Below are 27,662 nucleotides of genomic sequence, written 5' to 3' on the forward strand. Positions count from 1 at the left end.
CACCTCATCCTCCCTTTTCTATTTCCTGTTCCACTTCCATGACTTTCTTCGCCTTTCGCTTTACTTTCCCTGTCACCCTTCTCCGTTGAATATCCAAGTTCATCTTCCTTTTTCAAGCCTTGTGCTTTGCTTACACACCCTTTACTATCATGTTTTCTTTTAGTACCCTTCAATATTCAATCCCTCTCTGTAATCCCCCTTAATCTAACATGTTAATATTTTTCCTTCGCTTTGCAAATCCTCCTTTTTTAATTTCTCTCCATTTTACAGCGTTCTTCTCTTGTTTCATGTGCTCCATTTCTTTCATTCTCCTTGATCGCTCGGTCTTACATTCTATCAATTCCGCTTTTCTCTTTTTTTTTTTTTGTTCCCTATCTTCAGTTCTCACTTCATTTTTCTTTTCATTCTCATCTTTCTCTGTTTCACTGCTTTCCTTTTCTTCTACTTTCTCTCCTTCGCTTCGAATATCTTTCTTGTTTTTACTCTTTCTTCTTTCGTTGCATACCTCCCACTCTCATATTTGCATTCCCCATCTACCCATCTCTTCTTTTTCTGTCTCCTCTTCTTCTGATGTTGCTTGCCTCTCACTCTCTTATTGGCGTTTCTTCTTACTTTAGTTTTCATTCTTTTTTTCATATTTTCCCGGGCATTCTCTCACTTCCTATTCCTTTCTAACCTCTCACTCCCTTCTATCTCCTTTACCTCTCCTTTACGTAACTGTTGTAGTACTTTCGTTTCTTTTCCCTCTCTTCGCTTTTCCACCTCCCCTTTAATATTCTTCTTCTCTAGTTCTATGCTCATCATTATTCCAGTTTAGTTTCCTTTTAGTCTCTCTCCTCTCTTTCCCTTCCACATTTTTAACTCCGCAAAAGAATGTTTTTAGTTACTTTTTTTTATTTGTTAGTCGGATTGGAATGGAATGGAATGGAATATAGAGTTTAGTCCAAAAGGGCAAGCACTGGGACCTATGAGGTCATTCAGCGCTGAACAGTAAATTGAGAGTAGGTAGGTTTGAAAGGTGTATTAGGAAGAAAACCTCACAGTTGCACAATGAAATAATTGTTAGGAGAGGGTGGATAGCAAGATGGAAGAAAGATAATATGAATGGAGGTACAGTAAAAGAAATGAAAGGGGTTGCAGCTAGGGGGAGAAGGGACGCTGCAAGAACCTTGAGTAATGCCTACAGCGCACCCCGTAAGGTGCACTGTCGGCCCTACCCCCATACGATGTTGTTAGTCGGATTGCACAAAAAGTTGTATGTGTGGCTTTTTATGAACATCTGAACAAAGGGGGTTCTCGTCATTTGCAAACATGACTGAATTTTGGGAGAGATAGGAATGTCACTGTCGGGTAGAAGGAACCTGCTGGGGAGTGGTCTACCATGCAGCCTCATTATCAGAATGCGTCAGGTTCAAGAAAGCAAAATCCTACGCATCATTACCGTAGACTTTGGTGCCGAGATATAATCTTTGCCTCGGCAAGGAAAGCCAGTAATATTTCGTTCGGATCCCAGCAACTAACAGGCTCTGGTCGATAAAAATAAATGCCTGGTGGGGTTGGACGTTGGCGGATGTATGCGCTCTGTTAATACTTTTTGCATGTTAGTTCTTTTTATTTTTTCTAGCTATCTCAGTTATGTCTCTTCCCCATGTTTCACTTATTCTATATTTGCTTCCAAAATCTCACATCCGTTCGTGATCACTTTTTCGTTCCTTTTTCCATTCTTTCCTCCTTTCTATTTCTCTCTCTCCCTCCCTCTCTCGTTATCTTGCTTTCGTTTCTCCTCCAATCCTCTCTTCTTTCTATATTTTTCCCCTCACTCTTTCACTTCCGTCCCCTCCCACTCTCATCACTATCGCAACATCCACATCATCCTGATATTCCTCCCCCACGCTGTTATCACCGACAGCCTGATCAACCCCCCCCTCCTCCATCCCACCTCCCTTCCTCCCCTAAACCCTTTCGGACACAGCAACCAGACTCGGTTACGTAAACAAACCATTAACCATAACAACGCTCGATATGGGGCACCACGCTGCACTTTTATCACAATATTAATTTAGGGTAAATGAATATTGATCCGCAATATACGGAGCAACACGCATACGGTGGTCAAGTTACCCAGACTAGGTCTACTGTAAGCCGATTTTGGCCGTTCTCTTTCCCATCTCTTCTTCCTTCTTACTTATTACGTCTCGGTTTTTCCTTTCGCTTCACTTTTCCTCTTCGTTCTTCCCGTCTTTCGCTTTTGGTCTTGACCCTTTATGCCAATTTATTTGTTCCTCATTTTTTCTTTTTCTTTGTCCTTTTTATTTATTCAAAATCATGTATCTTTTATCTATACTGTTTTATTTATTCTTCTTTCATTCGTACTTCTAATCTCATTTTTTTTCTCGTCCTTCACTCTTCCTGTCCTCTTTTGTTTACTCATTCCTCATTTTTTATTGTCCTATTTTTTAATTATACTCATATATCTTTCATCTCTGCTCTTTTATTGACTCTTCTTTCATTCGTACTGCTAATCTCATTTTTTCTCTTCCTTCATTCTTCTTGTTCTCTCTTGTGCCTTCTGTCTTCTCCTCTTCACTCCCATTTTTTCCCTCTTTTTCCATTCCGCTTCCATTCATCCACTTCTCTCTTTCCACTTTTTCTCCTCTGTTACTCTCATCTTTCATTCTTCCTCCTTTCTCTTTTATTTCTATATATAACTTTTGTTTTTCTTCTCTCCTACTTTCTCTAATCTATTCTTTCATTACTACTCTCATTTTTTCCACTGATTTTTCCCTTCTCTACTTCAACAGTTTCCTAGAGCACTTTTAAATCTTATTCGCATGCTCTATGAATTTTGGAGTTTTATCGTTTTTTTCCCCTCAAATCTTTGAACGCGTAAAACTTTTCATAAATCTCGTGTAGGTTTGCTAATCTTTGCACTCTTCTGTATCAGATATTCCACACTCTGTACTTGCTCTTCTTTCCCCTACTTTTGTACCCTCAATCTTTCTGTGCAGATTTTTCCTGTCAATTAATTTTTAAGAATTTGTACATAATTCTATGGTTCTATAACCGGTACGCTTGTTATTTTGAAGCAAAAAATACCAAGAATTTTGTCTCTTAGTGCAACGAATTATCTGTACAAACTGCCGTATTTGTCTCTGGTGCATTAAATCAATCAGTTATTAGCGAATTACTGTTTTTACAATAATGTACACAGCTGAGACCGTTAATTTCATGTTATGTGCTACCTGCCTTTGTTGTATGCACAATTTTGAACGACCACTACTACCCATTTTCCCAACTCGAAATTCTCCAAAATCCTTCATCAACCACAACAATAGTCGAGGAACAAACACCACAGCTGACGGTTTTTTTATCGTTTCTCAGTGGTAAGGATTTTGTTTATTATCAAGGAGAAAAAGAAAATCCTTTGTTTTCAAACCCAAAGCTTAGAAACAAGTCATGAGACGACTACTTTAAGTTAAATTACATTAAAACTCAACTTACATAGTTCGTAACAGGCTTAACGTCTAATGGCCAGCAATGACCGCAACATATAAAAGAAACTCCGTTAACTGACACTAACAGAACTACCAACAATTCAAAGCAAATGGTGTAATCTGGATTCTTTTCTCCAGGCCACTGTTATTAGATTAGACTGGCATTGTGCCAGCACGAGCTCTTGATCCTTAAAGGGGGCATGGGGGGCGAGAGAGAGAGAGAGAGAGAGAGAGAGAGAGAGAGAGAGAGAGAGAGAGAGAGAGAGAGAGAGAGATTGGATATTTGAGGCATTGCCTAGCGACATAACAATGGCGGTGATAACAGCAAGGATTTGTCTTATTCTGTACCTTGAAGTAGAGGGCGTATCGTTGAAGGTGACCGTGTGCTTGACCCCAGGCGAGTGCTTTCGCTTATTCCAAGAACCAGCGCCTCCTGGAGGAGGTTTCGGCCGGAGCCAATAAATCTCTTCTTCTTCCCCTCGTGCCTGCAGGAAAAAAGGTAATAGATTCGTTAGATCATCTAAAGGATTACCACAATGAAATAGAGGCAACAAACGAAAAACAGACGATTATTTTTTTAGTTAGAAGTATGGTAAAGAAAACATGGGACACAGACTGCTTACAAAGAAGAGTGAAATGACAGTAATTTGATAAGTTGAACTATCGAGTTTTTTGTTATCAAATATATATAAAGACTAGAAAATGTTGAATCTTAATCAGCAAATGAAAGTGATTATATACTGACATAATCATTGAATCACAATGCTGATAAGAGACTTCAAAATATCAAAAGAAAAATTTAATCCTCTAGTGAACAGATTAATGATACGAGCTGGATTTTAAAGATGGTGATTCACAAAAGATACAGCTTTCAACTCTTGAACCAGCTTAACTGAATAAACACGCAAGTTTTTACTGGACGTCAGTTAATTACTTTGAATACGTGTGACACGGCTTATCCCTGGATCATCCTCTATCAAAGAGTTTTGCAAAAAGTAAGACGCAACTTCCGTAACATAAAGAGGATACGAATCAAAATTAATAGTAGATGACACATTAAAGCAAGCAGTATAGTCATCAATAAATCTTGTTATGCATACAGCTTGAATATAGAATGGTGGAAAATACATAGGTCGGTGGCCATGTTGAATTTAGATTGGTAAATCAAGAGTTAATAATTAGTGATTATGTGAAGGATGAACTGACCCGTAGGGGCGTAAAGAGACTGAACAAGAAACCTATTTATAACTTAAAACCACTGAGTCTTAACGATACGGAAATTCTCAAGATGTTATGTGGAAGTGATAATTATCATGATATTCTTACCTTTTTCTCGGTGACAGTGTGCATGACGAGTTTCATGAGCGACCTCTTGGGACTTCCCTCCTGAAGGAGGTACGTCTTTCCTGCCCCAATAACCATGACTGGGCCTTCCGAGTCCTCAACCTAAAGGGAGAGAAATTTATCAAGAAAATTTCTTTCCAGCACCCTTTCTGTGAGTAACGTTGTAGACAGAGTTTGAAGGAACTTAGATTCAATATTTGCTTTTCAACTAAAGTTGAGAAGTTTATTTCTTGTGGAATTTCTTTTTTTGAAGACGTCTTGGAGCAGTCTGTCAGGTTATTTTAGAATGAATGAAGTTGAGGGGTGGTTATTATTAAACCAAGTGGGCGAATCTGACAAGGATTACTTATCACTTATTTTACACAGATTGTAAGTTCCCATATAGTGTCATCAATGGCACTATGTAAAGTTATGCCTGAAAGCACCGTTCAACTAGATACGTAAAAGTACACTGCCCATGACCATAATACATTGTTTTTATAAAATTATTCCATAATCATGAATCTGTTAAAATCTTATGGAACAAACCTCTCTTGTTATCATGTCTATCACAGAAAGGCCTAAAAAAGATTTTGCGTTTGTGATTTTTCGTGGTGTTTAACGCTTTATATCAGTGAGGAACTAAAACTACAACTAAAGTTTATTTCTATTTAAAAATAAATATTTTTAATTATAAAAAGTACCCATTAAGTTATTCTGATTTAGTAAGAAAGCTGACCGGGGCGCGTTTTCGCAATCCAAAAAGAGTTTTTCTGACTTTCCAGTAAACTGAATGAAAACTAATGCACGGTAACACTGATAAGTGAATGAATTATTTAAATTATGAAATATCATGTCTATCACAGAAAGGCCTAAAAAAGATTTTGTGTTTGTGATTTTTCGTGGTGTTTAACGCTTGATATCAGTGAGGAACTAAAACTAGAACTAAAGTTCATTTCGATTTAAAAATATATATTTTTAATTATAAAAAGTACCCATTAAGTTATTCTGATTTAGTAAGAAAGCTGACCGGGGCGCGTTTTCGCAATCCAAAGAGAGTTTTTCTAACTTTCCAGTAAACTGAATGAAAACTAATGCACGGTAACACTGATAAGTGAATGAATTATTTAAATTAAGAAAGTCAGAACTGGGGTAACTATACTTGTCTCTAGTATAATATCGACATTAAGGGGCTAAGAAGGAGTTATGATTGTATATTTATGGTGCATTATATTATTTATTTGCTGATATTTAAGAACTGACTTCAGCACGCTACTACACACACAAACACTTACACGAAACTACCTATCTATCTGTCTATATATAGTATATAAACTATTTATCTATGTCTATATATGTGTGTGTGCGTTTGTGTGCGTGCGCGCACAGTAAGCGTGAGCGTGTGCGCGCGTACACAGTGAAGATAAGATCCGACTAGCTGTTTTCGCAGCGAAAAGTTGCACAACATGGCATGGTTAATTAACGACGCAGTGTTTTATGCTGTCACCCTAATAACGTAAAAAAAAAAAATTGCCAAAAACCACATTTAACTTCAAGAGACTTATGGATCATAAAATATTCATGATTTATGGCAAAAGTTGCCTCACCGGGAGACTGGATACACGACAGCATCCCAGCAACACAGCATTATTCTTTGCATGGAAATGACTTGAATCGCTTATGCATTCACCGGAGTCTCTCTAACAAGCAGTCGGTGTTAAATAAGTTATAAAATTCTACAAAGATTGTGGCTTTTAAGGACGCTCTATTTTGCGTGAAATTGAAGAACCTCTTCTCCAAACTTTACGCAGCGTTAATCAGCTTTAGTTGTCAGGAACTGTATTATGGCGTAATAGAAATTTGGTAGGATGTAATGTTAATGATTTTAAATATTCCCAAAAAGAAACAGCGCCAATGTGATTATCAAATCAATGTTTATATTTGACAGTAATACCATTCAAAATACATCTAAAATAACAACAACAGCAACAATAATAACAAAATACTACTACTACTACTAGTACTACTAATAATAATAATAAATGGTCATAGAAGTAACTATCCGGCAAAAAAATAAGTTAAGTATATCTTAGTTTAACCAGACCACTGAGCTGATTAACAGCTCTCCTAGGGCTATTGAAGGATTAGATTTATTTTTACGTGGCTAAGAACCAATTGGTTACCTAGCAACGGGACCTACAGCTTATTGTGGAATCCGAACCACATTATAGCGAGAAATGAATTTCTATCACCAGAAACAAATTCCTCTTGTTCTTCACTGGCCGGTCGGAGATTCGAACTCGCGACCAACAGAGTGGTAGCTGAGAACGGAACCCGCTCACCCAGCGAGGAACTTACTATCCGGCAAAAAGCCACTATATTTTCAGTTCAACTATCCTGTCTGTTATCAGAATTATGAGCAAGCTAAGAAACGAATTTATGGTTACTGACAATGCCGTGCATTACAAAAAAAACCTCTGACACTTCCAATTCTTTGTGAAAGAAAACCCCATGAATATTTTGGTAAGTAATCTACTCATATTTGCAACGCTGGTAACCTCAGACTGCCCATTTTGATTCGTTATACAGTGAATGTATACTTTCGGTACGTGATTCGCTATGTAATATATCTAATCAATTCATTTGAAAATCACCCAGTTACATAATGCATGATGAAAAGCTAATCTTTTAGGATAAAAGTAGAAGAGAGAGAGAGAGAGAGAGAGAGAGAGAGAGAGAGAGAGAGAGAGAGAGAGAGAGAGAATGCTGAATAGACGAGTACCAGGAAAAAGATGGGTGAGGGGGGAAGATCAAAAGTAAAATGAGCAGAGGAAAAATCAACCCTTTTTTTAATTGCAACATAAACGGGTCCTTACCTGCTTTGAAAGCTGTACTTCATTAACTAGTCTAATGGAATGAGTGCTCGTCACGATGGTCTTCGATATCTGGACCCGCAGTTTGAAGTACCAGCGAGACTGTAAAGGGAGACACAGAAAATTTAATATAAGGTATGGTTACATAAAACCCATACGCGATAACATGAAACGAAAAAGATATAAAAAAAACTTGTTTATATCTGTTGCGTCAGTCCATCCATCTACTTAGTAATATTAGGTAATGGGAGATACACTTTTTTGTATATATATATATATATATATATATATATATATATATATATATTATATATATATATATATATATATATAAATATATATATATATTATATATAAATATATATATATATATATATATATATATATATATATATATATATATATATATATATATATATATATATATATATATATGCTAAATACTCTTGCACGTGATTTTATATATCAAACACCACAGGGGAGAAGATGAAACACTACTGCATAATATCCTGACCGGTGTCGGGTTTATTGCTAACTAAGCCATTTTCAGAGAATAGCTTAGTTAGCAATAAAGCTGACACTGCCCCAGGAACTATAACCGCGTTTCATCTCTTCCCTTTGTTGTTTTGTATATATATATATATATATATATATATATATATATATATATATATATATATATATATATATATATATATATATATATATATACAGTATATATGCACACACATGTATATACACACACACACACACATATATATATATATATATATATATATATATATATATATATATGTATATATATATAATGACATTCTTAATGGAATAAAGAAGCAAAACATTGTTTGGTGAGCTGTTTAACTCTCATACAGTACCCAATCACTGATTACTCAAAGCTCCAAGAATATAAAAGCGAATTTCTTTAAACCATCAGAAAAAGAAACCGACTCAAAAATCGCCATATGTCTTACATACAATTCGCCTCAAACAATGGAACTATAGTCCAACAAATGTCAACATTCGTGCAAACAAGGCAGGGACAGCACATATCCTAGGGTAAATTTATTTGTCATTTGGCATTGGCTCCGAGAGCGACCGCAGAGTACACTGTCAACACGATCCGGGACGAAGTTTGTTCTGTGCAGGCACGCCATTCCTCTGATGGACACTGGTCAATAATTTACCGATGTCCTTTGATGTCCTGACGTCCGCTGAAGTTCTGTCATTGTTCATCGGAGTTACAAGTCCCCTGATCGCAAACTTCTTGAGCCACGGCTTCTGCAGATTTTAGAGCGAGGCCCTCGTGAGTTCACTGTGCCTCAAAGCAAACGAACTCGTAATGTTTTCATTGACAAATTTCGAGTTTTGTTCCATGGAAAGGAAGAATAGAAGAAAAAAAAGAAAAGATGCACTGTTAAAAGGATGTAGTATACCCAGAGTGCAAATCGCTAGTTGATGTATGCAGATTAAAGAAGTTATGAGAAAGGAAACAATGACGATTAAATTTTACGAGTCATTACTTAGAGAGAGAGAGAGAGAGAGAGAGAGAGAGAGAGAGAGAGAGAGAGAGAGAGAGAGATAGTTATGCCAAAACTTTCAAGAATCTTATTCCATTTGTTTTAACTTCTTCGGCGAATGAGAAGCGGGAGAGATATTAATTTTTAAAAATCCGCCAATACGACAAACTTTCTTTTCTCAATTGTAGATATAAAGTTATCCACCGATGCGCATCCAAACGTGCGGACGCGGGACCCACGGCGAAAAAGTTAAAAGAATCCCCGTGTATATAAGAATTTCTGTCAAAAAAATAAAAAAGAAAAAAAGGGGAAAAATAATCAAACGCGCCAGAAGTCACGTTCAAGAAGGTTCTGGTCGACCAGTCATTGGACGTCTGGAAAGAATTTTGTGGACTGGAAGAGGATAGCCGGGACAGGGAGGCAGGCAGCCACCCTGGCATCCTTCCACTCTCTCTCTCTCTCTCAAATATTCAAAAGGATGGGACGTCGTCAAAAAAGGAGGGAAAGAAATCCTTCATTCAGAAACGAAAAAAATATTTGGAAACGTGAAACGTTCAGCTGCACTAAAAGAGGCGCTACTATCATTATTCTTAGTACTGTTATTGTTATTGTTAGTATCACTGCTATTCGAAGGGACGAGACATCACAAAAAGTCATCCCTTAAACAAATAAATTTATTAAAAAACCTTCAAATATGGCATTCTAAGAAACACCGTTCATATGAAAAAGAACGATTTCATTTTATCATCATAAACATCAATATTAGTAGCATCATTATTGCTATCACTGACAAGTGAAAAGCAGTTTTTCTTAAATAATTTCTCGAGCAACCTCTAAAACCAATTTGTTTCCGATCAGGGACTGGTGTCACAGCTGAAACGTCATCAATTTTTATGGTTTCACTTAAAATCGAAAGTAGAAATACCTCAACTGCACCACATTTAAAAACACTTAGGACTTAAAATTACAATTTCATCGCATGTGCAAGCAGTAAATCACACTCTCCATCCCTGACAACATTAGAGAAAAGAATATGAACGCGTAACAAATAGCAGGGATAACAAAACGGAGTCTTCCAGTTTTTTAAGTAAATTGCATGCCACTGCAAGAGACAGTTCACCTCGATTTCCCTTGGGTGACACCCAGCAGAGAACGGGGGTTTTGAAAAGGTTTCCCGTGTAGATGTAATAATGACCCAAAACGGAATCTGGTTTATGATCCTCTTAGTTTCTTAGAGGACTTTCTTCATGCGTGTATGTATGTATGTCTGTATTGTAAACACGCACATAAAACGCAAGAGAGCGTATGCAAAGATATAATACTATGCACGTACATCTGTTCGAAAATACACAAACACACACACACACACACACACACACACACATATATATATATATATATATATATATATATATATATATATATATATATATATATATATAGTATATAGTTCATGTAACTGTGTACTGCCACTCGTCCATTTATTAACTGTAGTATTTACTTTTCCTAATTTACTTAAAAAGCTCTAAAATGTGTCGGGCGATCGGGTTTTCCACATTACGTATTCATATTCCATCAAACAAAAGTTGTTCGTGTAGGATACTCGAAATGATCTGCAAAGGAATAACCATGGTATTTCATCTATCTATCTATCTGTCCTTGTCAAAAGGAAAGGAAGACAGGGAAACACTGGCAGATCATGAGGTCATTCCCTCAGATGATACCTCCTTCCCCTCTCTCTCTCTCTAGGAATAAGAAATCTTTTTCCTCAAAAAACAAAGCCTCTGTTTTCTCTCTTTTCTCTTTCTCTTTCTCTCCCTCTCCATCTATCCATCTGTCTATCAATCTCTCGGCTGGAACAAGGCGACAGCAAAAACACATCCACCATCATCCAAGTCTCACTCTGACGCCAAACTGCAACAAAATGCAAATGAGACGAGTTCTTCCAAAGAATTTCCCTGTTCAAGGAACATTAAATAAATGTGATCTGGAAAAGACGGATGGACTGGATCATCTACGAAGGCAGCAGAAGCAGCAGCAGCAGTAGCAGTGGTAGCAGAAGCAGTGACAGAAGTAATCGCAGACACAAGTATCAGCAGTTTAATATATGCATCTATTTTTCCTTGATATTTTGTCTCTATAAAAGGAATGTGTTTTGAGAGAAAGCACACATTCTTTTCTGAAAAACAAATGAATGACAGAATTTGCAGGAGACTTATTGTAAAAAGTAATGAAAAAAGGATATAGTACCTAGGAATGTAAACTGACGCAACAAATAAATAACAGAAATTGCAGGAGACTTACTCCTAAAAAATTATGAAAAAAGGAAATAGTACTTGGAACTGTAAAATGACGCAAAACTAAATTTTAAAAAAATCACGTAGCACGTGAAAACAATGATATAAATGAAAAAATGACAAAGAGAATCAAAACTGAAAAACTAGTAACACAAATAAGAATCAGAGAAATTAACAACATAGACAATGAATGTCGAACTCAAATAAAAAAGTCATTTCCTTAAGTCGATTCGGGGCAACGATCATATAAACGATGCAATGGATGATTTTGTTTTCCGAACGTAAGAGGGTTTTAAAAAACAGCGGTAATTTCAAAGCGTTCCTCCGACGAATTCATCATGGACTTGAAAAATCCCTCTAACCTTCTGAAAATGTGCGCAAGAGTATGTACCGTTTAAACATACAAATATGTGTGTGGCTGACAGTTGGACAGATAGGTAGATCTAGAACAAAGTGTATTTATAAATATGTGCGAGAGGGAAAATCGGTTATAAAGTAGGTGGCTTTAGAATGAAACGTGACGGGATTCACCAACGATAGACTTATCCGACAGAGCGATCCATTTACAAATATTCCATACATGCTTTTGTAAACCTTGTCTTACTATCCGCCACCTACTTTATATTCTTTTGCTTCATATTCACTAAAACGCTCATTTTCCTATCCTTAATGAATTAATTACAATTAATTAATGTTTTTCTGGGAGAAGCACTCAACCCCGTCTCTCCTGCTGTTCGCAGTAACCCTACACCGGGCTGCGCTAAGCCTTAAAAAGCTTCGGGTCTGAGTTGGTTTAATTTCGGGCCTAACTAAGACACATTTTGTCACAATCTGTATGTTTATCCTTACTATTTACTATTTATTTGTATGCACTATTATCTTTTCTATATTCTGTTTCACAATCAGGCATTCTGTTCTCTAATGGTGTTCTGGTCAAACAAATTGGCTTTTGGATTGTTTCAAAACAATGAGTGGTACAAATAACCACTGTTCATTGTAACCCACATTTCAGCTTTAGCAGTGGTTTTCGTAAAACATGTTTACATTTTTCCTCACCATTTTAGATCTTATTGATCCAAATACCTCCCCCCTCCCGCCCTATGGCAACCCAAATTCTAGACAGGCTCTCTAAGAAAATCTTTTAAATACTTCAATTTACGCCTCTCTTGTAGATTAACATTCTTTTCAGTCTTCCTGATGCTAGTTTTATGGATTCATACACTCCTGTGTAAATTCATTATTTCCATAATGTCTTGAACTTTATTGGCAATCTTGTTCCTTTTGCTTATATCTCGATGGCCTTGGGAGTTGTAGCGCTAGCTTACAGGATTAAATTTAAAATAGTGTACATCAAGATTCTTTTAATTTTATTACCATCTTTGGACACTTCGCCTTATAATCAACAGTCAACAATGTATCACCAAAAAACGTCAGCCCTTCCAGATTTCTGTCACACTGCCTCTCCTCAGACCCCGGGACTTTCACGCCACAGTTTGTGTTTTTACCTTTCCCCATCTTCATTCATTTGGCTATCTACAAGCATGTACAGGTTCTTTGTATTGTTGACGTAGACACGTTCGTGTTTGCACACAAACAAGTTCCACATTCAGTAACAGTACTAGCCTGCTCAACATTCGCATTACTCAGTCATCCCATATTGGTAGGCTAGTTGGTTGGTTTAGACTGAGCTGGTTTGTACCATCACAGGCCCAGATTTCTTGAATAACTTGGTCAATAATTCCAGAGCAGTTTTTACAGTGAATTCGTTGTTGTGATCAAAATTTCTCCCCTACCTAGAGCAAAAAATAAGCCTACCTTGACAGTCAGGAGCCATCCAAATTTATACAAGTTCGTAAAAGCAATAAAACAAGCCTACCTTGACAGTCAGAACCATCCAAATTTATGCAAGTTCGAAAAAAAAAAAAAAAAAAAAAAAAAAAAAAAAAAAAAAAAACTTACCTTGACAGTCAGAACCATCCAAATTTATACGAATTTGAAAAAGCAAAAAAATAAGCCTACCTTGACAGTCAGAACCATCCAAATTTATACAAGTTCGAAAAAGCAAAAAAACAAGCCTACCTTGACAGTCAGAACCATCCAAATTTATACAATTTCGAAAAAGCAAAAAAACAAGCCTACCTTGACAGTCAGAACCATCCAAATTTATACAATTTCGAAAAAGCAAAAAAACAAGCCTACCTTGACAGTCAGAACCATCCAAATTTATACAAGTTCGAATAAGCAAAAAAGAAGCCTACCTTGACAGTGAGAGCCATCCAAAGTAGAATCCACAGGAAGAGATGAGTGATTGTTGAAATTGTGGCAACCAACACAGATGTGTCCAGCGAAGCCCTGTACACGACGGTCCAGTCGTGTACCAGAGGTGAAGCAGCTGCCGTCATGAACACCAGCACTGTTAGACCCCAGCAATGAGGCCAATAACTCCAAGGTGTCTGGAGAGGATAAAAAAAAAAATAAGATTATTACATTCACTCATAAAATCTATCAACAAAACATATGCAGATATTCGCGAATAAAGCACTAAAGAGCTATGTTAGGCCTCAGCAGCGGGCCCAGAAGCCTGCATTTTGAAGTGTCTTGAATAGGGGAGAATAAGATTTAAACCGTTATCTAAAAACATTTATCAAAAAAATATGATTACCTGGGAGAGAGAATCATTAAACCATTAATTCACTGAATTTATGAGTAAAGCATGAGTAACTCTTACATCTTATAGAAATCATATTATACAGAATTTAACGACGAGATCGTCAGTTCTGAAAACTACGAACATTTGTTCTACTTCCTATTGTCGCTTGTTAGAAACATACCAAACACTCCTTCCTGAAAATCTACTTAGGATACAGAAATCTTCATGAACAATAAAAATCAAGCTGCAAAGAAATATATCAAAAACAGTAAAATACTACAACAATTTAATTTCATTACTAAATGATAAATTTGCGCTCTAGGAAGGCCATAGTAATCCTCCAGAACGAAAGGAACCAACGAAAGTTTAGTAAAAATTCAATAGCATAATTGAATTACTGAATAATACATATGTTCTCTTGAACGGATACGACGGATTAAGGTAGGAAACAATATTGGCTTTATGTCTTTCTCACACTCAGCTTTTCTTCTTACCAAAATGCTGCAAATCACAGAAATAAATAAAACATAACTTCAAAATGAGATTTCTGAAGCAGCTCGTTATCACACCAATGTCTTTTTAAGGCTGGCATTTTATAATACATATATATACATATATATATATATATATATATATATATATATATATATATATATATATATATATATATATATATATATATATATATATTACTAAAGGACCTCATTCAAACTGGATGGTATCTAAAGGATACTTGATGATGTGGACTGTTTGTCCAAGAAAGCTTGTAACTTTTGAATAAAAACTCCATTAGATACCATCCAGTTTGAATGAGGTCCTTTTAGTAATTCTACTAATGCACAGAACAATTGTGTATGTGATAAAGTTAATATATATATATATATATATATATATATATATATATATATATATATATATATATATATATATATATATATATATATATATACATATACATATACATATATGTGTGTGTGTGCGTGTGTAAATATGTGTATATATACGCACATATTTACATCTATATTACATAATATTTTTTCTTAGTAAACGATAACTTTTCCTCCTCCAGCTCCTCCTCGCATCTGTGGTGCCTTTAGGATTCCTGTCAGAGGCTCGGACTAAAACTTCGTCAGCCGGCATGATCAGATGTCTTTTTATCTCTTTTCTTCAGCTTTGCTTCCATCAGCGTCTTTTCCTTCATCTGGAAAGACACTCATCCTTTCGCTTTCTCGGCCGCCGGTTGGACGTCTACCTTTTACTTTTCCGGTCTTTCTCGGCAAATTTCTCTATTCGTCATGCCTCAGCAAGAGCTGGCACTGATGTTACATTAAAGTGCAAAATCATTCCTTTCAAGTTTCTCAAACATTTAATGGCCATCCGGGAAGAAGTTACCCCCCAGGAAGCTTTTTTTTTTTTCGCTACAAAGTTTCCTTGGGAAATCAAAGAGTCGTGCATTTTTAAGTGTGACTGTTTAGTCAATGTCAAGAGTGCTTTTGGTCAGAGCTGAGCATCGTTAAAGGAAGACTAAAATCAATACAGAAGTTTATTTGGTTTTCAGTTCTAGATGACAATTATGAAAATATTAGATGCGCTATGAAGTGTTCGGAATTGGGGGATCGACCTTCAATTATTTTCATTTTTATTTATTTTATTCAGTAGATGAAACCTATTCATATGGAACAAGGCCGAGGGCCACTGACATGAAATTCAAGCTTCCAAAGAATATGTTGGTTTCAACCTTCAACCACAGACCCCACACTGCAGCAGTAACTGATCATGATACAGAGCCAGTGATTTTTTCATCGCCGGGGGGAGGCGCGAACTCATGACATCTGAGTGGCAACCAAGACCAGCGAACAGCTAAGTATGAAAGCGACAAATACACTGTGACCTGTACGAGGGAATTCGTCAAAAGACGGCCATCATTAAATGAACAACATTCACCAGAAAGCAACTAATTTTGTTCCATTATTTCTATTCAACTATAATTTCAAAAGAATATTTTGAGAGGCACGAGATTCCAGACTAGAATTAAAGAGAGAAAAGGGGGACTGAAAAGACAATCGGCGTTAAAATCACGCAAAACAAAGGGGTGTATGGCACCTGGTCTTTGTTTGCAAGAATCTGTGACACGCAGCCGTCTTAATCAAGAGGATGACTGCTGAAACAGAATCTATTAAAAAGAAGAAGCAGGGTACCCATAGACGAGAATTTGATGTAAAGTCATTTGCTGAATTAACAAAAGGACACATTCTCGTTAATCTGTAAGGGAGGCCAACTAAACGAAAGCTTTCACCATAAAGGGGTAGCAGTATGACCTCCAAAACAGTGGACATATCTTCGATATTTGTTAATGAATGGGTGCTCTCACGAAAATATTTTTGATATATGGAAACAATCGCCCCAGTATTTCATTATCGTCATCTAAATACACCTCTGTAAAACATATTCGTAACTAATACGCATGAGTGGGTTAATACTGACAATACTAAAACCCACAGATGAACTAAAATATTAGATAAAGAACAAGACTGGCAACTTGCCCATGAAGCACTTAACTGCTCACGACTGCCTCCATTACTTAACAAGCTGCTAAGAATTACAGTACCCAGCAAGATTAACTGGTATTTAAGAGTTAACTGGAGTGATTTGAAGCTTAAAATGATGAGAAGAAAAGTAGACTCAGTGAAGGAGGAAATCAGCAACATTCTGTCGAGAAGATGTTGAAAGTAACTAGTAGGTTGCTGATCAGAATGAGAAGGTGGGTAAGACGATATCTGAACTGTTTATCCAATGCTTTTGGCTACAGAACGGGTGCCCTAGTGGTGAATAAACATCAGATCGGGATAAAACATTGAGTTGGAAGTTCGGCATACGGTATCTTGTAACAGACCTTCCTAACTAAATCGTAAATATTTAGACAAAACTACCCTCCAGTTCATTAGAGATGACGCAGAGCTAATACAACAGTGATTATCGATGAATTCAAGAAAAGGATTAGAGTAATGCAAAAGAGACAGGAGGCAATATAAACTGATTAACTCTGTCACTTCCTCTTTGGAAAAGGCCGAACAGACAAAGCACTGAAAGAAAACAAAGGCTCTAGCTTCTTGAATAACACACAAAGACAATATGATGACAGAACAGTTCACTGTCAAATAATCAGAGCCTGACGAAGAGAGATATAAAAGCTGCAGACTTAATTGGCAAACATGGTAAAGGAAAAAATGACTAATGGTGCACAGGGGACAAGGTGGAGTTATCAAAGAGGGAATAGAAAAACGGCATAACGAGTATTTAACCGAGAGAAAGGAATCTTAAGCCTTGCTGAAAAGGCAGAACTAAAAGCAAAGCAATTTCACAGTATAACCTGTATACATTTTCGGTTGGTACTGTGCGCCTGTAATGAGTGCTTATTTACAGTCAGTTATGATCTGAACGGAAAGGGCATCTTTGAATATACAGTATATACTCTTAGCTATCACGTAGCTCATAAAGCTTGGTATTCAATAAAAAAGTTAGTTTCCTGTATTTTTCATTATGTGGTAGCTTAGAATCAAGGACACCTTTCTCTTTTCGAGAAACTTTTTAAAATTCTTTATCCAATCACTGCAACTAACAGTCACTGTCACCAGCAACCAGAATTATCTTTAAACATTGTAATCTTAGCTTAATTTAAATCTTCCTCTCCGTTCAGATGATTTCAATTACTTAAAATTGCCTTATAACTACATCATCAAACAACAAAAACATAAGCACACTTGTACCTATTAAGAATAGTAGCTTATAAACTTTATTATGAATGTATATTAAAACCTACATGAAACCATAACCTCTCATTTCTTACCTGGTGGCCATGTTTACTCAAGATGTGATACTTCTCCTTCTCGGCATTGAGGAAGGAATTGAATTTAACGAATCCGTAGATGTAGAGGACACTTCCCGATGCCAGAACTAGTGTCTGGGAGGCCGTGAAGACGGCCAAAGTGGCTGGTAGTGGTAACAGGAACCCCTCGTACACTGGCAGGACAGTTTCTGGACCCATGATGTGGACTTTATACAGAACCTACAGGTGGAAAACAAGGGGAAACTTACGTGAAGTTTTCGTTCTCACTGTACGAATTGAGCTTTTAAATGAATAATCGAAATTGTCTCTCTTTGCAAAACGGTAAGCCAACACAGGAAATTACGCACTACGTTTTCGTTTTGTCTGTGAAAGAAAAATTATTTTAGGAAACATCGTAATTTCATGTAAGACGAACCGGGAACGCACGTAAAATTTTGTGAATTGGTCATGATTCACACTTTAGCATTTTCAGAACTCGTGCATACATTTTCTGTAACGGTGCAGGGTAACAATACTAATAAAAAAAGAAAAGAAATACATTTTTATAAAAAGTGCTGATCTCGGGAAATATGAAGAGCTTTTCTTAACTCCACACTCTCATTTTTTACGAATATATACTTTTTGAGGAAGACCATCAAAGTTAAAGCGTAATTATTACTTTTTATCAATTTGCCTTATAATAATAATAATAATAATAATAATAATAATAATAATAATAATAATAATAATAATAACAACACGACTGGACACGGAAATTTCCTGTTCTAGGTGCTGTAGAACTTAACTATAAGTATGCAGAAAAATTTAAAACTAATTCATCCGTTTATATTTTCTCTTCCGTAGGGATGCTACGATGACATTCTGTCTACAATATGAATTCTCTATTTTCATAATCTGTGTAGTAGTTCTGAGTCAAAGTGCGGAGAGCAAGGACAAAAATAATATGAGCAATAACAATATAACGTCACACACAGAGAGGAGTTATAATAATAATAATAATAATAATAATAATAATAATAATAATAATAATAATAATAATAATAATAATAATAATAATAATACGACCACTTCTGTTGTTAACAACACTGCCCCTCTCTCTGAGAATAAATCAGAAGATATTTTTAAAATAAATTACAACCACTGACAAGATTTCTCCCGATATACAATACAAATTCATGTTTGTTTAAATAATGGAAAAATTAATAATAAAAATACGACCATTTCTCGTGCTAATTCTACTGATATTTTCTCTGAGAGTAAATTAGAAGGTATTTTAAAAACAAATTATTACAACTACGCCAAAATTTCTCTTGAGATACATTACAAATTCATATTTATTTAAAAAATATATATATACTGCTTCAAGCCTGAAAACCCCAATGAGGAATCATCTGATACTCTAATGGATGCGGACCCACTTCCGGATGACGACCAAGAATTACGCAATAAGGGAAGAATCATTATGGTGGCATCCGCATTACAGGATTCGCAACTCTGCACTGGGTCAACAACGGCGATGCTTTAGAACTAACCAAACACCAGCTGCTGCAATCGGTTCTCAGCTGTTTAAATAGCTGGAAACGTTACTGAATACACGTTCCCTAAAATACGAGGCCCAGGGATATAGCTACGTGGTACAGCACGCGAATTATCATAAGCGAAAAATGTTGCTATAATGTTACCAGCTACAGGCGTTTGCATGCTAGCGCGGTGGGATGTGGGGGGGAGCGCAAGCGCACATAATGATGAAAGGTTACATTCATTATATCCTGTTGTTTGTTTGATATCTTTCTTAATATTTGCTATCAGGGAAATTTTGATTCTAGTGTAAGTCCTCTCTCTCTCTCTCTCTCTCTCTCTCTCTCTATATATATATATATATATATATATATATATGTATATATATACATACACTCACATATATACATGTACAATACATATAAATACACACACACATATGTATATACACCATGTATATGTATTCACCTATCGACCAAACAAATATATACATAATTTACGTCAACTTCTCTCTCTCTCTCTCTCTCTCTCGTCTGTATCTATAAATATACAATTCGTTCATAGGCATATATACAAACAAGCACAAACACACTGTATATATATATATAATATATATATATATATATATATATATATATATATATATATATATATATATATATATATATATATATATATATATATATATGTATAACTATCTCCTCTTGATTGATGCGCATGTCATTAATCATACGACATCTGAAATGAGATCAGCCTCGGAATATGAGCTGTACTATTCTTGAATGAATCATAATGGATGACACCGGAGACCTATGTTCACATGAGGCTTGATAGCACTTGATTAATGATTCACACGAACACATATACGCACACACACAGGAAAGGGGGCCAGGGATGGCGAGAGAGAGAGAGAGAGAGAGAGAGAGAGAGAGAGAGAGAGAGAGAGAGAGAGAGAGAGAGAGAGATTATTATTACACAAATGAATAGTCAGTTAGTGTTTACACTTTTATAAATGTATATCAACATGACTTGGGCCTGAGACTCAAGGGATACTATTATAGAAATCATGAACAATTTTATTAAACGTCAAAAATATCTATTATGTATTTCTTCAATAGCAATTGTACGTTGGCAGTTCTTATAGTTAACACAAAACTTAAGAGATAACTTGCACTGATCTTTATAAAAAAATTAGTGCAATTTAGAATGATGTAATGAAGGATATTACATAGCATCTACGCTTCCCAAGAAATGTATTACAATAAAACTATACTAAAATATAATTTCTCGATGAAATACTGAAAGATGGGACCTATTTAGAAACGACATTATCTTACGAATTCTCTTTTACAGCGCAAGTTATCCATTTCATACAATATGAATAACGAAAGTTTTCGAAATGATATGGCAATAGGAATTGACTATACAATTTTTTTTTACTGTGGTAGTATCCTATGAATATATATATATATATAATATATATATATATATATATATATATATATATATATATATATATATATATAAAAATAGCATAATAAGACATTCCATCTTATAGGTCTTGCATTAACTTATTAAGAAACAGTTTCTTAAGGTTTACGACACACAATTTACGACGTGGATTTTCATTACCTGGAATCCATTGATGGCAAATATGCTTTGTGCTGCATTAAGGATTAACTGTGTGAAGAAGACCAACCCAAGGCCTTTATTTGTGCCCCAAAATACTCCAGCGTATCTGCAAAGAAGGAACAAGAAGGTTTTTACATCTTTTGATACTGAATATGTATAAGTACACTAAACATGAAATCTTTGGTTTCTATTCCATTGCTGTATCTCAGTTCATATATGTATTTGATAAACCGTGAACATTGGGAGCCCAGCAAATCCAAATTGTACTGAAACAGCTCTTCACAGCACCCTCTCCAGAGCACAAATTCACTAACCTTTGAAATTAACTATACCATCTTCTGACTTCTTGTGTTCGCAGAAGACAGTAACGTTTAACATTTTCAGCGGCTACCTTAATGCAATGGTAAAGAGATGTTGACGGGTATCTGAATGTGAAAGGTTAACCAAGCTGTTATTTTAAGAGGCAGCCCATACAGTAAGAGATAAAATGCTTTTCTTGCCCACGCAACTCTTCCAGCCTCTTTAAGAGGTGTTAGGACCAAATGCAGTCTTTCTTTTTATTTTTATAGATAATGAGTGACAGCTTATGCAACTGTTACATTTTAAACCCTATGAGTCTGATCATAAATAATAACGTGAGACGTTATGTACCATGAGAATTTGCTGAATGCAAGTGGTATCTAACATTAAACATGGAATCAACTGCAATCGGTAATTGAGGTTTGTACGCACAATCGAATTCATTCAAAAGCATAGTAATCCGCAACATTTTGTAATCCTTTGCTATAGCATGAGCTAAATGATTCTTTCATAGAACCACTATTGTGCATGGTTGTTATTGAAAATTTTTTATATTTATTGCAAAACAGCAAAATGAAAAAAAACTACTGCACAAAGGCAGCCTTTTATACTGTATGTACTATGAGCTCTCTTTTTAAAGATGATTCTAAATGTTGCCGATATTCATGTAAGTACAAAAATATCAATGTAGAAACCTTTATATCATAAAGAGATTCAGTCTATCTCCCACTTGTCAATAAAAATGTATTCTTGCCTGATAAATATACAACGTGCACTCTGGCTCACTAACAAATACCTTCTCCTTTTCAAACTCATGATAAAAACATTTCCGAAAGTCTGTAATTGGAAATATCTTTATGACAGAGTCTCTGGACAGTTTTAAAAAGCAAACAAACTCTACCTGCTTCTCTAGAAAGTAACAGCTTGAGTGGAAATACTTTAATATATAATTAAAACAATATCTAAGACCTTATCCCTGTCTGTACTGAAGATAAGGGATGACAGTAGCAGAGAATGTTATTTTGATTTCCGTGGAGGCATCCCTTACTAGGAAAACGTCTTCACTGATTTATTAATGCGAAACTTGTTCATTAATCACATCCAAAGTACAACCAAAACTTCGGTCCCTAATCAGGAAGAAGACCGTACAAAATCTGCATCACCAACCAAGGCTCAAGAAAAACGAATTTCCCATCACTTCCTTGCAACTTGTTTCAATTCTCTTCGCCTCTGTCTCCTTCCTCCTTCACTTTCTCAGTGGCCAGTCCAACACCCTCTCCTCCTATGATATTCAATAAGGTCATCACTGAAGTTTTGGGGTTCTGGGCGGGAAGTTTTCAACCTTCCGACTTTATTTGACAGCACCAATTTCTGGCTCTGAATTCTAATTAGAGATTGTTTTTTTTTCTTTCTCTTTTTATCTCATGGAAGGTCTTTTCTGAATTGGATCTGAGAGAAGCGCTGCGTGTGTGTGTGTTTTTAAGTTCGAGTGGATAATAAAAATAATAAAAAAAAAGACTGCGGTTTGAGGTGAATAAGCCAAGTCGAAGGAAGAGTTCGCTGCCAAAGGAAGGCGGCAAAGCGTAAATCACGACTTTGGGATTTGGTATTATTCTTCTCCTGATAAAACTGAATTTAGTTTTGTGGCTTGGCAAGAAGTATTGCTTAAATTATTGAACTTGTAATAATTTTTCCTTTTTTTTTTATTTGCACCAATGAGCAGTAATTAAAAACATACAAACCACGGAAATTTGTTTTATATCCTTCGACTCACTTAACAACTACGACAATAAACAAAGGATAATTTAAGACATCGAGAACTGTTTCAGTAACAACAGAGGGCTACAACGTAAGGAAAAATTAGTAGCCAAAGAATCCCGTTCAACAAAGCCAAGATCCTCAAATATCTTTTTCATCGTAGGAAACCTAAAAATTACATTCATTATATATAAAAAAATACCATATTCTTCATTACATAAAAATAAAGAATACCTTGATTTCACAAAAAAGCTAAAAAAAAAAAAACAATCTGCAGGAGGAACAATCTTACATATTCCATATTTATATGATGAAAAAATAAAGAAACTTTAATTTAGTCAAAATACAAGAAAAAAAAATATTACTGGAAGAACTAATTAAAACATTTCCCTTATTTCAGGGGAAAAAATCCTTACTTTAAAGAAAACCCTCAAAATTACCCTCAAAAACAGGCAAAACACTCAAAAGTTCCCAATCAATTCAAAAAATCTCTTCAAATTAATCCATAATTAAGTCAAAGAATCCCTTCAAATAAATGCATTATAACATCAAAACATCCCCTTCATCACATGCTAAACCTAGAGGAAAAAATCTCATAAATTACACAAAAAACGACCTAAAAAACACACACACACTCCTCTGTATCACAGATTTCCTACGTACCTTCCAGCATAGATAAGGTGGGCTAGGACATAGTTGAGGAAATGGGGCGAGAACGGTCCCCACGGAATTTCCCCGACGTGCCAGACGTCTTCGGGAAGGTCCGCTGCGCGAAGGGTGACAGACGTGGAGGCTTCGTACCGAGATGCAACAGTTCCTGTTTCAGGAGGAAAAAGAAACCCGTCTCATTTCATTTTTCTGTTCAGTGTCATTTGGGAATTCTGTTTGGAGAGGAGAACAAGGCTTAGTTTAAGATGTTTGGAAAGTAATGCGTACACACACACACACACACACATATATACGAGTATATATATCACTTTCCAAGTAATAGTTCATTATACGTATGTATATGTGTGTGTGTATGTACGTATTTTGTTAAGGTATTTTATCATATCTTTATTATATCTGCATTGCAGATTATCTTTTAGGCCATTTTTTCCTTGTACATATTTAAATATATATACTGTATATACAGTATATATATATATATATATATATATATATATATATATATATATATATATATATATATATATATATTTTTATATATAATTTACATGGGAAAAAGTGGCTCAAAAGATAATAATCTATAACGCAGATGATGACCTGGCAAAGAGATACTAAAGCACCTTAAAAAATACAACGAATTACAATAATTACAGAAAAACAGTTTGACAAATGATCTAAGATTACTCACTTCCTCTCGTCGGGTTCTCAGAATTCAGTGCAAATCCAATATACAACAGTAAATAGAATAAACAGATAAAACGTTCTATTAGGTAATGAGCTACGTCGCTTTGAACCAACTCACTGACATGCAAAGCCAGTCAGACTATGAGCACCCAGAGTGACAGCAAGATAATTGTCCCGTGGTGCAGTCGTTCCCATGGTAATGAATCTCATTATGGCAATTCTCATTTTTATTTCTTTATACGTCAGTTCGTGCGTTTATCACTGTCTCAGTTCTGCGGATAAATGTCGGATATTTAATTTTAGGAAATGTCAAAATATTTAATTTTAGGAAATGAATACATAGAATGTTTGTCTCCCTAAGGTTCGTATGGTTTGGTCGCGATGAAAAGGGTGAGGAGAAGTTTGTCAGAAAAGTATCTGTAAGACGTAGTAGGGCGGAGGACGGTAGCAAAGCCTAAAAATGAAGAAAAAAAATCATATGCGAAGTCCTAAACCAGACAGGGATTTATGGTGCAACAACATAAGACATAAGACTGTAGATAAAACTCATTTCACATCTAACAACAGAGCGGAAATCTGACGTAAATACGTTAACGATGACGCTCACTATACTGTAATAGAGTAACGTACGAGTATATAAAATCTGGACCTTTCTGTGTTACATCACCATAAATAAGTTAAGTATGTAGGTTGTTATGTACCACACTGATCGTAAAGATAATGTAGAAAAATTAACAGAATACTGCAGTGGGGTTCGTCATGTGTGTGCAACAACAAAGAAAAAGGCTCATTAAACTAAGAATAAGAAGACACACTTCTAATGCATAACAATGCGCGTCCCCAACAGCATAACTTCCACTGCTATAATATGTCAAGAAAAGTTTTTCTAATTTAAACTTCAAAGAAGTAAGAAGATGATGTGGGAAATTTTATGCACGAATAATATTTTAGGCACGTTTCATATCTGATTTTATGAAAGCGTCTGATACCTATGCAACTGTTTATACACGTACATCTTTTGAATACAAGTTCTGAAGGAAATTGTTTTCAGTTTAACTTTCATACTTTTACGCTTGATTAACAGTGACTACAAAAAAAAAAAAAAACAAGAAATGCGCCGAAGTTTCTTGGGCGCAATCGAGTTTTCAGTATAGCGTATAATCAAGGCCACCGAAAATAGATCAAATAGATCTATCTTTCGGTGGTCTCGGTATAATGCTGTACGAACCGCGGCCCATGAAACTTTAACCACGGCCCGGTGGTGGCCTGTCCTTATCGTTGCCAGACGCAAGATTATGGCTAACTTTGACCTTAATTAAAATAAAAACTACTGAGGCTAGAGGGCTGGAATTTGTTGTGTGATGACTGGAGGGTGGTTGATCAACATACCAATTTGCAGCCCCCTAGCCTCAGTAGTATTTAAGATCTGAGGGCGGACAGAAAAAGTACGGACGGACTTTGACTGAAAACTAAAAACTGCACTGAGAAATAGGTGCTAATGATAACTGAGATTCTTCCTTAAGAGTACGTCAGAACCCGAAAGCCTTCGACCACATGCTCGAACTTACAAAGATCTGGTTGCATTTATTTCTTACACCCCTGTTCCTCATACAACTTTGGGTAAACACATGCGTGGTCAGTAGAATAGGATAATTATACTAACGTAGTGACTCGACTTCCTAAGCTAGTGCATGCCACAAATAAAGGTTCAAAAGCAACCTACGGAGTACCAAATAAATCGTTGGCATCTACATGATTTCACACATGTATGTTAGGTGGGAGTACTGTTTAAACGCTGCAGACATAATAAATCTCCTCTAATCTTGGTTAATAACCTAAAAAGCTGGTTCTTTGAACATCAGCCGAATCTGCTGCTACCAAGTGATTTCTAACATAAATGACACCAACAGTCTTAGTTGGATAATAACTGCATTAATTCAGTGATAACGAAAGCCAACCAAAACAAGCATTTAACAACAAAATATTATTTTTCATTGTCAAATATTTCGTAATAACAAATAACATCTGTAATTACCCGTTCCTGCGCTTTCAGTACTTGGCGTTGATGTCCCTGGACTGGGTCCGAAAATCTTGAAGATGGAATCTCTGTCCTTATGCGGCAAGACTCTGGACAATTCTGACCACCAGACGTTACCTGTTAGATTACGAAAAAAAAATGTGATTAGCATCCAAAGGTTCAGTTTTATTGAGGGCCATTTTGTTGACGTTACAATTCACTAAGCTTTCCAGCCTTGATTGCCAGGATTTGTTCAGAGCTGCAATGATATTTAATGTGAGACTTGAAGAAAATACACCTCGTGTTTTTTATACTCTTCTTGTGCATAATAATGCTGATTTTCTCTTACGCATAATGCAAGGTTTCGTATCTTGAATCTTTCAAAATTGTCAGATAAGCCAACGACAAGATACAAGCTAGAAAAGGAGTATGAAAATTTGAATTGTAGACATAATAAAAAACTGACATCCACGTATGACTAGAAGTTACACAATGAAATAAATTTTGCTACAATAAATTCCTCTGAATATGATTTCATTCTAAACATTTATAAAGAATTCCAGAACGAAGCTCCGATTTGAAATGGATAATTTAAGAAGCATGCCTTCTGTTTCCATTTAATACTGAACGTAACGAAACACTTTTCTGTTCTTGTATTTTTGCCATCTAACAGTTTCAAATCTACACCTAGCTTTTCAGCTGTTGCATTCATTCCTCCTCCTCTTCCTCCTACTCCTCCTCCTCCTCTTAATCCTCCTGCCTTCTCCTCCTCCTCCTCCTTTCCTCTTTCGTCCGAACCTTTTTCAAACACAGCACAAACTCAAGACTCATTCTAGTTCGTCTCCATTCACTCCTGCCTTGGCTACCACTTGGAATTCCGGCAGCGTCCTCGAGAAGTTGGTACGACCTGATGATCCATGCTAATTGAAGGACGCTAATAGACTAATACTTATAAGTATGTAATTCAGGAGTCCTCTTAAAGATGCAATTAGGAAAGGACTCTCGGAGCCTCTCAGGACACTTACCAGAGTGGGTCGGGTGCTGAAGGCCGTTACTTGGGATTCGTAAAGGAAAGTCGGTCGA

General features: G+C 35.9%; 1 protein-coding gene across 4 annotated transcripts in view; it reads right to left on the reverse strand.

Moving 5' to 3' along the window:
• LOC136836843 (protein tincar-like) overlaps nucleotides 1–27,662 on the reverse strand; it is a 559,592-nt gene that overhangs the window by 41,193 nt on the left and 490,737 nt on the right. For all 4 annotated transcript variants that reach the window (XM_067101564.1, XM_067101418.1, XM_067101499.1 and 1 more), the window contains 8 exons: nucleotides 26,598–26,717; nucleotides 23,873–24,026; nucleotides 21,152–21,257; nucleotides 18,002–18,220; nucleotides 13,763–13,957; nucleotides 7,694–7,792; nucleotides 4,821–4,940; nucleotides 3,843–3,979 (listed from right to left, as the gene is read on the reverse strand). In XM_067101564.1, the coding sequence (XP_066957665.1) occupies nucleotides 3,843–3,979; nucleotides 4,821–4,940; nucleotides 7,694–7,792; nucleotides 13,763–13,957; nucleotides 18,002–18,220; nucleotides 21,152–21,257; nucleotides 23,873–24,026; nucleotides 26,598–26,717 (1,150 nt within the window). The remainder of the gene's footprint in view (nucleotides 1–3,842; nucleotides 3,980–4,820; nucleotides 4,941–7,693; nucleotides 7,793–13,762; nucleotides 13,958–18,001; nucleotides 18,221–21,151; nucleotides 21,258–23,872; nucleotides 24,027–26,597; nucleotides 26,718–27,662) is intronic.

The sequence above is a fragment of the Macrobrachium rosenbergii genome, chromosome 1, assembly GCF_040412425.1.
Source record: "Macrobrachium rosenbergii isolate ZJJX-2024 chromosome 1, ASM4041242v1, whole genome shotgun sequence".
Lineage (NCBI taxonomy): Eukaryota > Metazoa > Arthropoda > Malacostraca > Decapoda > Palaemonidae > Macrobrachium > Macrobrachium rosenbergii.